The sequence below is a fragment of the Dreissena polymorpha genome, chromosome 4, assembly GCF_020536995.1.
Source record: "Dreissena polymorpha isolate Duluth1 chromosome 4, UMN_Dpol_1.0, whole genome shotgun sequence".
In the NCBI taxonomy this organism is placed as follows: domain Eukaryota; kingdom Metazoa; phylum Mollusca; class Bivalvia; order Myida; family Dreissenidae; genus Dreissena; species Dreissena polymorpha.
Window position 1 is genome coordinate 47,207,805 of NC_068358.1, and position 15,532 is coordinate 47,223,336.

The 15,532-nt window shown below is 37.6% G+C and overlaps 1 protein-coding gene across 1 annotated transcript in view; it reads right to left on the reverse strand.

Moving 5' to 3' along the window:
* The window catches only part of LOC127877711 (ubiquitin-conjugating enzyme E2 Q2-like), a 29,466-nt gene extending 14,146 nt beyond the window's left edge, over window positions 1-15,320 (reverse strand). Inside the window, exons 1-8 of the mRNA XM_052423844.1 lie at window positions 15,030-15,320; window positions 11,101-11,205; window positions 9,567-9,668; window positions 6,910-6,989; window positions 4,696-4,795; window positions 1,678-1,762; window positions 1,254-1,314; window positions 39-129 (exon numbers count right to left, since the gene is read on the reverse strand). Coding sequence (XP_052279804.1) covers window positions 39-129; window positions 1,254-1,314; window positions 1,678-1,762; window positions 4,696-4,795; window positions 6,910-6,989; window positions 9,567-9,668; window positions 11,101-11,205; window positions 15,030-15,191 — 786 coding nt within the window. The 5' untranslated portion in view covers window positions 15,192-15,320. The remainder of the gene's footprint in view (window positions 1-38; window positions 130-1,253; window positions 1,315-1,677; window positions 1,763-4,695; window positions 4,796-6,909; window positions 6,990-9,566; window positions 9,669-11,100; window positions 11,206-15,029) is intronic.
* Between the last annotated feature and the right edge of the window lie 212 nt (window positions 15,321-15,532).

A 15,532-nucleotide genomic window follows, 5' to 3' on the forward strand; every position in this document is an offset into this window, starting at 1 on the left:
GTTCTAAAAAGACCTTCCTGATCACATCGGTGCCTTACTTTAAAAGAGCAGCTAAGAAGTATGTGGTCTCTGTTCTCCTTCTCTTTGTAACACTCCAAGTCTTGGCTCAAAGGGCTGTCGGGATCTACCCTGTAACAGAAACAGTAGGCCTTAGTATGCCAGTAATATGAATAAGATTTTGAGATTTAGATACAATTTTAACAGCTAAACTCCTTCACAGCGGCCTTAAACTTTGGTTTTTGGACTCCACATAACTAACCCACTCCCCTACTCCCTACCTAACCCACTCCCCTACTCCCTACCTAACCCACTCCTCTACTCCCTACCTAACCCACTCCCCTACTCCCTACCTAACCCACTCACCTACTCCCTAAGTGAATCATATACCCAGTTTTCCATTGTATTATTTATTTATTTGGATGTTCATCATCACATTCCACTGTAGTAATTTAATTGAGGTCAACCTACCCTGAACCCATGTACCAGCTAGTTAACAAACACTAAGTACTGAACCCAAATACAAACAAATGCCCAACTTATATCATATGAGTAGCGCTCTGTGAAAAAGGTGCTTAATGCATGTGCGTAAAGTGTTGTCCCAGATTAGCCTGTGCTTTACATTGCTAATAGATACTTTCAAATTTCAAGATGGTGATCAGAAATCAATAAATAAAAGACCGGATAAAATCGGTACCGAGCCTGCGACGAGGCTATAACAATATTCGTTCTCAAACACTCGCACCCTCAATAAGAATTTGCCCCTACCCCCATCCTTTTAAACAAATTCATCGGGGTTACATTCATCTAAAAATTGACTCTGGATGGCTCAAATCAGGATTTCCGGAATAATCCAGAGTTTTGACACCCCTGACTTTCCGTCTAAACTAGATATTTGCTAAAAGAGACTTTTTTAAACACAAAAAAATCATAAAAGCGGAAAGTGTCATCCCTGATTAGTTTGTGCGGACTGCACAGGATAATCTGGGACTACACTTTACGCACATGCATTAAACCCCCTTTTCACACAGCACGACCCAAATATAGAGGAAGCGAAGAAGGGGCATAATTTCATGAACAACACCCACAGACATACAGGCCAAAAACAATATACCCCCGATCTTTCGATCCAGAGGCATAAAAACACTTTCAGTTCACATTACATAGCCTGTCTGTGAATCAAATCAGTGAAACTTGTATTTCTAGACAAAGGTTATTTACAAACATTCAATATTTTGGTCTAGGTGAGAACTTACTTTTTTAACCGTATATGCCATTCGTATAAACTGTCATTGACTAGCTCAACAGTAAAAACACCTGAAAGCAAATCAAGAAAAACATGAAAGAACTTTTTTGAAGTGAAAATAGGAACCAAATATAAAAATACCTGTCAAATTTATGGCAAATATGGGTCTTTTCATTTTGTTTAAAATATTTTCAAGGAAATATTTGACATAAACATTTCCCTTTTACATTATGAACATGTTCACCAAAATGTACATTTTCAAAAAAAACTTTAAAAACAAACAAACTTATTTACACAGAGTCAATATAATGTCATTAAAAGGTGCAAATAATATAAACCTAAATGTACCCAAATATTTATGACAGATTAAAATATGGAACTCATTCAGTATCAGTAAATGGTAGCATCTACCATTATGCTTCATACAGACGTACCTTTTTTAAAACTCTCAGATCTGTATATTTCACGCAGCTCCTTCATCAGTCTGTCAGTCGCCTGCACAGAGCCAGATACAGAGCCCTGAAAAACATTGAAACATTTCTCTTAAGTCAACAGTCCATTTAAGTCATAATTTATTAACCTGTTTCCTTATGTATGTGCGTTAAGTGTCATCCCAGATAAGCCTCAGCAATCTGATACTTTCTGCATAAACATGTGGGAGCAGTGGTCTAATGGTAAGACGCTGGCTTAGGGATCGAGAGGTCCCGGGTTCGAATCCCGCCCTGACCGCTAGAATTTCCTTAAGCAAGAAATTTATCCCACAACTGCTCCTTTCCACCCAGGTGTATAAATGGGTACCTGTGAGGCAAATAAGCCAATGTGCCGTGGCTGCATACTGCGCCAAGATGTTAAAGGACGACTTATGACCCAGTGATCAGGGAAAAACTGTAAAGCCCCTTTGAACGCACATCTCGAGTATGAAAAGGGCGCTATATAAATGTGCAGGGATCATATTTTTTTCGGTTTTGTCGGTCCTAGACCGATTGGGGTCATGAAAGACCGATTGAAAATCCCAAACAGTCGGTCCGATTCTGTTTGCTATTAAAATTCCCATGTCATGAAATCGATTACACAGTGTACATGCTAACACACTCTAATGACATTCTTATCTCGATTAGGTGTGATAAACCATTCGCTGCAGTCTCTAAACCGGTCAGGACCGGTTTATTGCACGTCAGACCAAGAATCAAAAACTTGTGAACAGCGGATTAAAGATGCATCCGAAAAGGCGTCTGAAAGAACGCGCTGTAACTAAACATGCCGATACATTTTCCACCAGCGTAATAATCCGGTCATATAATTATGAATGAATGAAAGTCGCGGATCTGATCAACAGAACAGCCGAAAGTTATTTTTATGGGCGGAACTTCACATAAAATAGAACACAAGAAAAACAATATACATTGAATAAATCTTTAGTAAAACCGTGTTAGAATCGAAATAATTCGTGTACTTTATACTTTGTTGTTGAATAACTCACGACCGGAAAATTAGATGCGTGGTTTCAAATGCTTCGCTCTCGTGATTAAATCCCTACACATCTAATCTATCAGCTGTGGGTTATATGACAACAATTTATTTCTTAATTATTTGGTTTGTTGTTGTCAGTAGCCAACCTACGCACAGACATTTGTTTGGTTCAGTGCATGTTTGTAAGCTATTATCGAGTCGACAACAATTTAAAACATCGGTATAGACTTACACAGATTACTAATATTGACAACGATGAAAAAAGTCTGATAAAACAGCACACAAAACAACAATGAAATACCAAATGATAAAACCAGTTGAGAAAACTCGTTAAGTTTAAAAAAAATGCCTGAGGAAATTTTACTTGTACATGTATTATACCACCTTCATGAATGGCGAAATCACTGGTATATATATTAACGCAATTTGTCATGATTTCGGATATACATTTTCGGATACTTTTCCCCATTTATATCCGGACCGATTGGTGTTAAGGGAAAATATGATCCCTGTAAATGTGGTATAATAAATAATAATATACATGATTTTACTTTGGATGAGACTTACTTCCATAAAAGCTGATGAAAGTGTCTACCCTGATAAGACTGCACAGGCTAATCTGGGACGACACTTTACGTCCATGAATTAAGGTCAGTTAATCAACTAACACTTTTATCCTACCACTACATGATTTTATATAAGGAAACTCTGGGTTGTATGTTAAATTGTATATTTATGGTAGGATAAAATTAAGTCTGAGGCTAGAGTCTTTAAGACCATGAATTTATCAGTTTTGTGTCTGAAAGAATTCTGTCAGATGCATTCAATTACACAAAGACACTATTTAAACCTTGTATTTTCTATTACCTGGGAAAGCTGATGTAACAAGTACACATACTAACAACAGTGACTGACAACAGCCCTAACAGAATAGGAGATACCTGAGAAGGGCCATAGAAATTAATACTTGAATGACCAATAAACATGCAAGTTATGCGGCTAGCATGGAATGGTACACACAAGCCTTGAATTTGTAATAAACAAGCACTCTAGCAACTGAGCTAGCAATTAAACAAGTAAGACAATTGTTTTGTAACAAATTTAAAGCAAAGATTATTATATTCATGTATCTGAACATAACATTCATATTCGTGTTATAATCTCAGTCACAAGGGATCATCAAAGGTTATGCCATTGATTTTTTTATTGAATCGCATCTTTATAATGTTTAAATTGACTTTATGACAGCTATATTCATAAACATTTATCTTAAGTTGAAATAACAGGGACCCAACCCCTTTTATTATTATGCCCCACCCTTTTTAAATATGCCCTACCCTTTTTGTCCTTTTCATTAGTAAATGATTAAGTAAATACAACGCAGAGAATACATAATATGGGATAATTATAATTTTATAGTGTAACATTTAGCATTACTTGGTATTAACATCAAATTATTTTTAAACAGCATGGAATGCATGCTTAATTGATGCTTCTATAGAAGTTCTTAAGTGGATACATCACAATTTAGTCATTAATAATGTACAAAGTTTACCATCAATTGATTTTCATGTAAGAGGTCACTTCCTTTTTTAAGACACCTCTCTCATTGTGTAGTCTGGCTAAATTACCTATTTACAGATATGAAAGGACTTTCCTTTCAAGAGGACATTTTAGCAAAGCTTCACTGTGTCAAACACAAAATGGGTCTAAACCGTAATTGAGCACTAAGTTAATACTGATTGTTATAAACTGTTAAGTTCGTGCAATATATAAACACTCATTTTTTTTAAAGGCTTAGGCTTATTTTAAAGTTCAAATAAAGGTTAAAAGTATTTGCAATCTTTTCCACATTGTATTATTCAAAACAACTACAGTATGTATCTTATAATTTTGAAGCTGGGCTCATAAGTTTTTATGGTCTCAAACTCAGTTTGCCATATCACACAAATGATATCTCCTATGCAGGTATTTCTAGGTACCTTAAGGTACTCGTCCCTCTGTGATTGCTTCAGGCGCGCCAGCACTGCAAGGTTTTCTGTATCAATTCCATCCACTTCCTCCTTGGCCTTCTGATCATTGCTGAAAAGAAAACATGCACATTGTTAAAAATGATAGCTCTACGAAACTGTGTACATCTTTGGTCTTCATCCTTTTATTGTGTTAACATAACTTACATCATAATAACAACAGATTTTGCTTGCTGTTATGGAAATTTTTAAGTATTTCATTTTTTTGTCTCAGTTGATTAATTGAAACACTTTAATAGTAATTGTTATCATGAGTTGGTCTGCAACAGTGTGTCTGTCATTGACTATGTGTTGGTCTTTTATTGTGTGTCAGTGTTTGACATTGCATCAGTCTGTGACCATGTGTCTGTATGTGACTGTTTATCAGTGTTGTTGTTGCATCAGATTGTGACCATGTGTCTGTCTGTGGCAATTCATCAGTGTTGTTGTTACATCAGTCTGTGACCATGTGTCAGAAGGTGACCATTTAATCAGTGTTTGACATTGCATCAGTCTGTGACCATGTGTCAGTATGTGACCATTCATCAGTGTTTGACATTGCATCAGTCTGTGACCATGTGTCTGTATGTGACTGTTTATCAGTGTTGTTGTTGCATCAGTCTGTGACCATGTGTCAGTATGAGACCATTTATCAGTGTTTGACATTGCGTCAGTCTGTGATCATGTGTCAGTCTGTGGCTATTTATCAGTGCTTGACATTGCATCAGTCCATGATCATGTGCCAGTATGTGACCATTTATCAGTGTTTGACATTGCATCATACTGTAACCATGTGTCAGTATGTGATCGTTTATCAGTGTTTGACATTACATCAGTCTGTGATCATGTGTCAGTACGTGACCGTTTATCAGTGTTTGACATTGCATCAGTCTGTGATCATGTGTCAGTCTGTGGCTATTTATCAGTGCTTGACATTGCGTCATTCTGTGATCATGTGTCAGTATGTGACCATTTATCAGTGTTTGACATTGCATCATTCTGTAACCATGTGTCAGTATGTGACCGTTTATCAGTGTTTGACATTGCGTCAGTCTGTGATCATGTGTGAGCCTGTGACCATGTGTAAGTATTTGACCATTTACCAGTGTTTGACATTGCATAAGTCTGTGACCATGTGTCAGTCTGTGACTGTGTGTCAGTATTAGACATTGCATCAGTATGTGACCACGTGTCAGTATTTCACCCTTTATCAGTGTTTGACATTGTGTCAATCTGTGACCATGTGTCAGTATATGATGACCATTTATCAGTGTCTGACATTGTGTCAGTCTGTGACTGTGTGTCAGTGTTTAACATTGTGTCAGTCTGTGAAAATGTTTCCGTATGTGACCATTTATCAGTGTTTGACATTGCGTCAGTCTGTGTCAGTTTGTGACTTTTTATCAGTGACATTGCGTCAGTCTATTACCTTGTATCAGTCTGTGACTGTGTGTCAGTGTTTGACAGTGCGTCAGTCTGTGATCATGTGTCAGTATTTGACCGTCTATCAGTTTTTGACATGGCATCAGTCAGTGATCATGCATCCGTATGTGACCATTTATCAGTGCTTGACAGTGTTTCAATCTTCACCTGTGTGCCTGCCTGTGACCATATGTCGATCTTTGACTGTGATGGTCTGTCACTGTGTTTCCCCCTATGAATGTGTGTCTGTCTGCAACCGTGTGTTTGACTATATATCAGTCTGTTACCATGTGTAGGTCTTCATCTGTGTGGCCATTTGTGACAATGGATCAGTGTTTAAAAGTGTGATAGCCTGTGACATTGTGATAGTCTTTGAAAGTGTGTTGTTCTGTGAATGGGTTTCACACTTCGACAGTGGGTTGATCTGTGACTGTGAGTAAATCTGTAATCATGTGTTGGGGTATAATTATGTGTCAGTCTGTGACTGTGTGTCAGTGTTTCAAAGTGTGTCAGTCTGTGATCTGGTGTCAGTCTGTGACTGGGTGCTGTCTGTGTTTCAGTGATTGACTTAAAGTCAGTCCGTGACTTTGTACTGGTAGGCCTTTGCCCGCTAGAATGTCTATGACCATTTCAGCATGTGACAATGTGTCAGTATGTGACTGCCGGTTGGCTGTAACAGAGTGTTGGGTTGTGACCCCACATTGGGCTGTGATCATGCACTGTAATCAAGTGTCCATGTGAGGTGTGTGTGCCATGGATGCGTACCTAGTGTGGTCCTCCTCCATGTCATAGTGCAGCTCATCCTCATCCTCACTCTCCGAGCTCTGCTCCACAGAAAGCATGCCCTGCACAGAAAATGCAATATCATATATATATATATATATATATATATATATATATATATATATATATATATAAATAATATATATATGTAGGAACCTCGCTGTGGGAAAATCAAGCTGTATACATATGCGCAAAGTGTAGTCCCAGATTAGCCTGTGCAGTCTGCACATGCTAATAAAGGATGACACTTTCCACTTTTAGTGGACATTTTTTGTTTAAAGTAAGTCTCTTCTAAACAAAACTCCAGTCTAGGTGGTAAGAGTTGTCCCTGTGTGGTCTGCACAGGTGGTAAGAGTTGTCCCTGTGTGGTCTGCACAGGTGGTAAGAGTTGTCCCTGTGTGGTCTGCACAGGTGGTAAGAGTTGTCCCTGTGTGGTCTGCACAGGTGGTAAGAGTTGTCCCTGTGTGGTCTGCACAGGTGGTAAGAGTTGTCCCTGTGTGGTCTGCACAGGTGGCAAGAGTTGTCCCTGTGTGGTCTGCACAGGTGGTAAGAGTTGTCCCTGTGTGGTCTGCACAGGTGGTAAGAGTTGTCCCTGTGTGGTCTGCACAGGTGGTAAGAGTTGTCCCTGTGTGGTCTGCACAGGTGGTAAGAGTTGTCCCTGTGTGGTCTGCACAGGTGGTAAGAGTTGTCCCTGTGTGGTCTGCACAGGTGGTAAGAGTTGTCCCTGTGTGGTCTGCACAGGTGGTAAGAGTTGTCCCTGTGTGGTCTGCACAGGTGGTAAGAGTTGTCCCTGTGTGGTCTGCACAGGTGGTAAGAGTTGTCCCTGTGTGGTCTGCACAGGTGGTAAGAGTTGTCCCTGTGTGGTCTGCACAGGTGGTAAGAGTTGTCCCTGTGTGGTCTGCACAGGTGGTAAGAGTTGTCCCTGTGTGGTCTGCACAGGTGGTAAGAGTTGTCCCTGTGTGGTCTGCACAGGTGGTAAGAGTTGTCCCTGTGTGGACTGCACAGGTGGTAAGAGTTGTCCCTGTGTGGTCTGCACAGGTGGTAAGAGTTGTCCCTGTGTGGTCTGCACAGGTGGTAAGAGTTGTCCCTGTGTGGTCTGCACAGGTGGTAAGAGTTGTCCCTGTGTGGTCTGCATATGCTAATCTGAGTTCTGACAACACTTCACGCACATTAATTAAGCCCAGTTTTCCTCAGAAAGAAACTCATGTTAACATACATAACATGTACACTAGCATAATTGCATCATGTCACCGTTATTTACAGGTATTAACTTGTTTGTTGTAGACTGCAAAGTATTTACCATATGTTTTCACAAATATGCATCTGGAATTCCAAAAGTTGGCAATGGTTGAACCAGGCTTTCTTATACACAAACATTAAGAAATACATTCTGACTTATGATATATTTTATAAAACTTGATATGTGTCACAAACCCTGATGCCCCCACAACACTTGTTTGTCACAGAAATTATTCAACTAGTCTATCAACTCTTTGTATTCTACAGTGAACAAAAAGGCAAAGGACCACAATTCAGCCTAAACTCCAGAGGGGGGGAGGAGGGGGAGGGGGGGGAGGCAAAAATAACAATAAATAGATATGACTCTCCTTCAACATTCCAGCAATAACTTAACTAGAAATGGCGCGGCAGAGGCCGACCCGTATCCCCACGCCGCATGTTTGACCCAGGGGGTGCCCCAGGGTTGATAATGGGGCCATGCATAGTTGAGATTGACTGTATTGTCATAAGATATGCTCAGTATCAATTTGAAGTAAATCGGTGTAGAAATAAAGAAGTTATAGTAAAAGGAAATTTTGGGTGGGCGTGGTCTATGTGGGCAGGGCGCCCCAGGGTTGGTAATAAGGCCATACATAGTTGAGATTGACTGTATGGTCATATGAGATGTTCAGTATCAATTTGAAGTTAATCGGTGTAGAAATGAAGAAGTTATAGTAAAAGGAAATTTTGGGTGGGCGTGGTCTATGTGGGCGGGGTGCCCCAGGGTTGGTAATGGGGCCATGCATAGTTGAGATTGACTGTATGGTCATAAGAGATGTTCAGTATCAATTTGAAGTTAATCGGTGTAGAAATAAAGAAGTTATAGTAAAAGGAAATTTTGGGTGGGCGTGGTCTATGTGGGTAGGGCGCCCCAGGGTTGGTAATGGGGCCATGCATAGTTGAGATTCACCGTATTGTCATAAGAGATGTTCAGTATCAATTTGAAGTAAATCGGTGTAGAAATGAAGAAGTAAATGTAAAATAACATTAAAAAATGAGTGAAAATCTCTAACCTTGCCCCACCCCAACCCCCATAACTTTTGACCCAGGGGTCAGATCAAAATTCCAAATAGTGCAGGGTCGCACATATGCTCATAGCAACCATGTGTGTAAGCTTCAAGGTTCTAGTCCTTATAGTGTAGGAGGATATAGTGGCCAGGACGGACGGACAGACGGCAGAGATAACCACAATATCCCCACGCTTTTCAAAAAGCGTGGGGATAATTAGATCAATAATACTAGATACGTGATAATGCTTTTTAAAATAATTTCAAATCTTTGGTACAATGAAGTAGGCAGAAATGGTACAAAAAACCTAAAAAGGTATTGTGCCATACAAAAGTGTACATCCATGTCTATACCTTTTCTTCAAGTTTCTTGTCCAATGAATGGAGTCCAGCTGGTGACCCTACGTTTGAAAGACTGCACAGCTCTGTCACAAGGATCCGCACTTGCTGCAGAATCTGAAACAACAAGGGCAATAGACATCAAGTCAACCTACTGTGATGCCTCTGGAACCGCCGACAAAATATCTCCCTTCAAGGGACTTTTAAGGATTTTAAAAACACCTTATTTTACCCTCTCATTTTCAAGGTTCAATTAACATATATGTTATTTATGTTCTGTCTATTAATGAGTTTATGTCAATCTATATATAAACATGAAAAATATGTTGAAAATCAGGCACACTGTAGTTGGTTTACCTTGTAAAATTAGGTGTGCCAATAGCAGTTTAAGGATAATTGGCACACTTTATAGGTGTGCCAAAAATTACTTGACGAGAAAACTCAAATACATGGGAGCACACACAAAAATGTAACATCATTTAAAAAAATGTCACACAACCAAGAGATTTTGTACTGCTCTGGAAATCTACTACAAAGCACAAACACCACAATTGTAACATTGCGTTCTTTAATATATAAAACAAAAATTAAACAAGATGTGTTTGTGAAACACTATGTCCCCCCATATATTTGACCTTTGACCTTGAAGGATGACCTTGACCTTTCACCACTCAAAATGTGCAGCTCCATGAGATACACATGCATGCCAAATATGTAATTGCTATCTCAATATTGCAATAGTTATGGCAAATGTTAAAGTTTGACGATGTTGACCCATATATCTGACCTTGATGGATGACCTTAACCTTGACTTTTCACCACTCAAAATGTACAGGTCCATGAGATACACATGCATGCCAAATATGAAGTTGCTATCTTCAAAATTGCAACAGTTATCGCAAATGTTAAAGTTTGACGCAAACAAACCAACAAACAGACAGGGCAAAAACAATATGTCCACCAGTACATGTATAGACTGAAGGACATAAAAAATAAAAGAAATAGTCTAACTTCATAATGTAACTTGTAAGCAGTAAATTATCAATGGATTAGAAGATTGAACACACACTCAACACAAATTCATGTTCACACACTCATCTTTATAAACATTATACTTGTATGTCCATGCTGGCACACCTGACAAGTAATGTTCCTCAGGCTAAGACTGGTCACATGTATCAATATAACAGCTGGCACATTAGTCCTATGCGTTTGCCTCTAATTACTGAACTGTCCACAGATAACATGCTTCATAACAATTATAACAGTACATGTACTCTGTCAAGAAATTTACAAAGCGAAACAGCCTGTTAAGCTTTCACATCAGACATGTGAAAGAGCGCAACTTAACCTTATATTGATTCAAAGGACTCGTAGACTGGTACTATGCCATTTACTAATAAGCTTAAGGCTAGAAACAGAATCATTTTGTTAAAGAATAAATGGTACATTTGAGTTCATATTTTTTTCTTAAAAGATGTTAGATTGCAACACAGCTATAGAAGGGAACAAGGTAAGCACTGTGCATGTATTCGCTTGTTAAGTTTACATTGTTCTTATCTGCTGCTAGGTTGGCGAGTCTTTCCACTGCTGCCGTTGCCACCACATTGTCATCTTCGCAGAACCATATGGGAGGAGTTTGTGGGTACGTCTCCTGCAATGTATTAAAGTTGCAGACTGTATTAACCATCAACATGCAGTATCTGCTCAAGTTCTTTAGACCTTGAAAAATGCTACGAGTTTAAATGAACCAACAGGGTCCAGTAAAAAAAAGTTCAGAAAAGTGACAAATGTCTGCTCTGCATAATATGTAACAAGGTTAACATAAACACTTAGACAAAATAGCCATTTACTACAAATATTTCTTATTGTCAGCCATTGGCTAGATATATTTCTAATTGTCAACCATTGCATGATATTTCTAATTGTCAGAAATTGACTTCCAATATTGCTAATCTTCTGCCATTCAGGGGTTGGCTAAAGGTCAAATTTAAGGGAGAAGTCACTTCTTCTTTGACTAGGATTAAGGAAGTCAGGAGAAATCAATGAAAAGTCAAGTTTCTTGGTAAGATAACCTGGTATATCTTGTAAAAAGGTGCATTTTTTACCATTTAAAAGTATTGACACTTTGAAAATATATTTCAGCATCGCTTTTCTAAAAAAAGGCGTTTTCTTTTTTATTATTTTAATGAGACCAGTCCACCAAAAAAACTTGACTTTATTGGAAGAGCTATTTATCAGCGTATAAAATATGCAACTAGTCATTTTCCGCAATAAATGTTCTCTCAGCAAATACTGCTGAGTGGATGTAACAATAGGTTACTACAATGTAGTACACAGAATGTCTTGTTCGGCAGAGATGTGTGTAATTTTAAATGTCCAATGCAGGGGGGAAAGTGTGTTTAATTTAATATTATTTTTAATTGGACACTATTCTGGAATAGTTAATAGTAACAGGTATTTACATCATTCTTATCTTGAAGTATTAATGATAAGTAAAGTATCTTTTATGCAGAGTTTAAAAAAATGTGTGACAGGTACTCACAAATTTTGAGTGGGTATCATTAGACTGATAATGAATTTTTCTTGTGTAGTGTCAAGCATTTTGTGGGTTGGCCCTGCGAATATTACCAATACAAAAAGTATCTTAATATTTGCTGAGGGCCAAACTTTTCTTGCTGAAACATAAACTTGTTGCAATAATCCAACTCCCAGCTATTGACGATTCGGGTCACTGGGATTTACAACTGGTTGGGACAAATTTCATGTCAAGTTCCCACCCGGAATCCAGGCGGCGCTTTAATCGGTAATATTAGCAACATAAAACTATTTTTTTGGCATAAATAAACACAAACAGATCATATATATATAATATATATATATTATATCACTTATGCAAAAATTAGAACAACAAACATGACGTGGTGTGCTCGAATAATAATGATACGAATCCAAAGTTGCAAGCATGTTAACGGTTCATAAAATGTTTAAGTTTTTGAAATGGAAAAAGCCAAGAATTCTGTATTCGAAAATACTCTTTTGATTATCTCCGGAATCCCCAGCGAGATAGATCTCGTGTCTATTCAACTAATTGTAATACACTGACTTTCTTCGGAACCTCAGTAAGATAGATTGAATCGTTAATTCAAAACTTTGGCTTTCGGCTTGATAATGTTTTTTATCAACTTTTTGTTTTGAGCATTTATCCACAAACAACACGACCTTTGATATTGATGGTATCGATGAATTCTATTTTATAGACAAACTTGAGACATATTCTTTTAACATTGAATTTGGTTTAACCAGGAAGAACTCTGGGGACCGTTTCAATAAACGTTGTAGTACACATTTATTTTAAGATACGATACATTTTTCAAAGATGCATAATTGCTTAAGTCCATATCATATGATTATACATTTTAAGTACAAATGTACTTTATTAATATCATTGGCATCTATAACGACATATACATTTGATGAACACGGCGAGTAAGTTCGTCTACTTCAGAGCTCCAGATAAGAATTGTGAAATTAGTAACGGTACTGCCACTGGCAGAAAGAAAAGGAGTAACGCTTAAACTCAATTAGTACCTGTACTACCATATCCAAAAATACAGGTAGTACTGTACTACCCGTGTTCTTGGATATTGAAGGGTGTATAACTGACTTTACAGAAACATTTGCAGCAATTATAATAAATATATGTAGCTTCTTTAACAGTTACTGTATTAGGTTTTCCATTCTGAATTATGATGCAAATACAACTACACATTACAACTAATGACTAATACTATTTCTTCATTTTTCTTGACAAGAAAACACAAGCCAACTAGTAAGCTAAGTAAATGAACACTTATTTCACAGTCTCATTCGTTTCTCATCATGTTTTCTAACGTTTTAAGCCACTGATGCAATCAAATCGTTTAATATCGGGGCGACAATGTCTTTTTCTGGGTTTACATATTTAATGTCAGGATGGTTAGACGACACCGTATGTAGCCATTATATGCCAACAAAGTGTTGTTTTGAACCGCTTTCGGTTAAGCCGGCATTCCATTGCGCGCAGACATATTGTTTTTGACAGATTTACAAGTTACAGGAAATCACGCGACAGAATAGACAAAAATATATGAACCCAGTCTACAACTTTTCGGTAATTTAAATTAACGAAAAGCGTTGTTAGGTTAGGGACCAATAAAATAAATCATGCCGTGCTGACGCAGACGTATCGGTACGGCCAGATTGTTTTCGCAAATGCGTAAAATTGATATTAATGCCGTTATTGTACGTCCAGTTTAAAAAAATAAATGCGTAAATCTTCATGAAAAAGGCGTATTTACGGCTGTACGGCCCTTATCTGGAGCTCTGCTACTTATTTCGATTACAAAATTCTCTTGTAAGTTAAAATTGCATACATTCCAGACGTCCTGATCTCGGCGGGACAGTCCCGCTTTTGGGCCCTTTGTCCCTGCGTCCCATTATGAGACAATTTGTCCGGACATTCGTAAAAAACGATGAAAGGTCTATAGGTTCCCAATAAAATTCGCTTTTCAAGCTCTGTATCGCTAACACTTACCACCGCTTATCCCTTTATTGCACCCAATTAACAATCCGATTCTACTTCTCGTGTGTTCCAGTGTTGTTTATGACACCTTATCAGCGAGTTATCGGCTAATTATTGATTTTATCAGGCATTTACACCATGGTGGTCTTCAAGATAGTGGTCGCTTATTGCTATCGATAGTTGTATTATAATGAAATAAATGTTGAAAATGTGTTTGTTTTTGTCTTTGTTTGAAACGGTCTACAAAACAATTGTTTTGTAAAATTAATTCTACGTCATTAATGAGTCTTTTACATTCAATGTTTAGTTCCAAAATAGCGGGATAATCCGAATGTGCAATATACCAAAATCGCGACAAACAGTCCAATAAGTGATACCCATCCTGTCTAGTGTAATTGGGTGTAATTGTATAATGAGTATTGTTGTCGTAATCTTCCAGATTTTGTACTCTAAAAAGATTAATATTATCTTCGTTGTTTGCTATTGTCTTATTTAATAAAACTGTTATTGTTATGTTTTAGATTTCATGCTTCATATCAGATGTTTTATGTCTTTAATAAAAGTATCAAGAGTTTATGTTAGTACTATACTGACTACAGTAATGGTGGAATGATAGATCGTTTTAGGTGTCCTGCTTTTTGGTCAAATGTCCCGACAATTTTTTATGGAATGTTCCGCTTTGGACCTAAAAAATTCTGGCATGTATGAAAATTGTCGTACGATCGTTTATGAAACTGCCCCGAAGCTGTATGTATGTATCCATAAAAGCTCAGAGCATTCAATAAAAACTAAAATGTAAAGATGACTGGAACACAATTCAAAGTTTAGACAAGCAAAATATGAAGTCGTGCATTTATAGCGTGTTGATTTGGTTACATATAAAGTCTACAATACAAACAACGATTGAACCTTACCGTTATATTTGCGATTATTTTTAGAGACTCGTTTTTAGTACCAAGAAATTCACAATTCACTTCGTCAACTGAAGCAGACAGAATTCTAAAACGTTCATTTTCAGGCGTAAAAATAGATTCAAGGAGTTTTATATCCTGTTTCAGGGCTTGTAGACATGCCATTGAGGAAAATATCACTCATCAAAACATTATACAAACTCAAAATAATTAACAATTTTGGTAATTTCCTAAACTTTTTTCCTTTTTCAAAATGCGATGTTATGATCCTCCATTATGTCGAATACCTTCCGCCTGAGCATGCGCAGTTAAAATCTAAAGTTAGCTTTGTTAAAAAGCTGTTGGCTATCAATGCTAATTAATGTTTCAGAACACATTTGTGCACCGTTTCAAATTTCCATTTACGTGTTACTCCGACATTCTATTTTCCGGCATATTATTATCATTGACGAGCTTTACTGCAGTTATCGGAGTTATAGATGTAATTTATGTTTAATTTAAGCTCT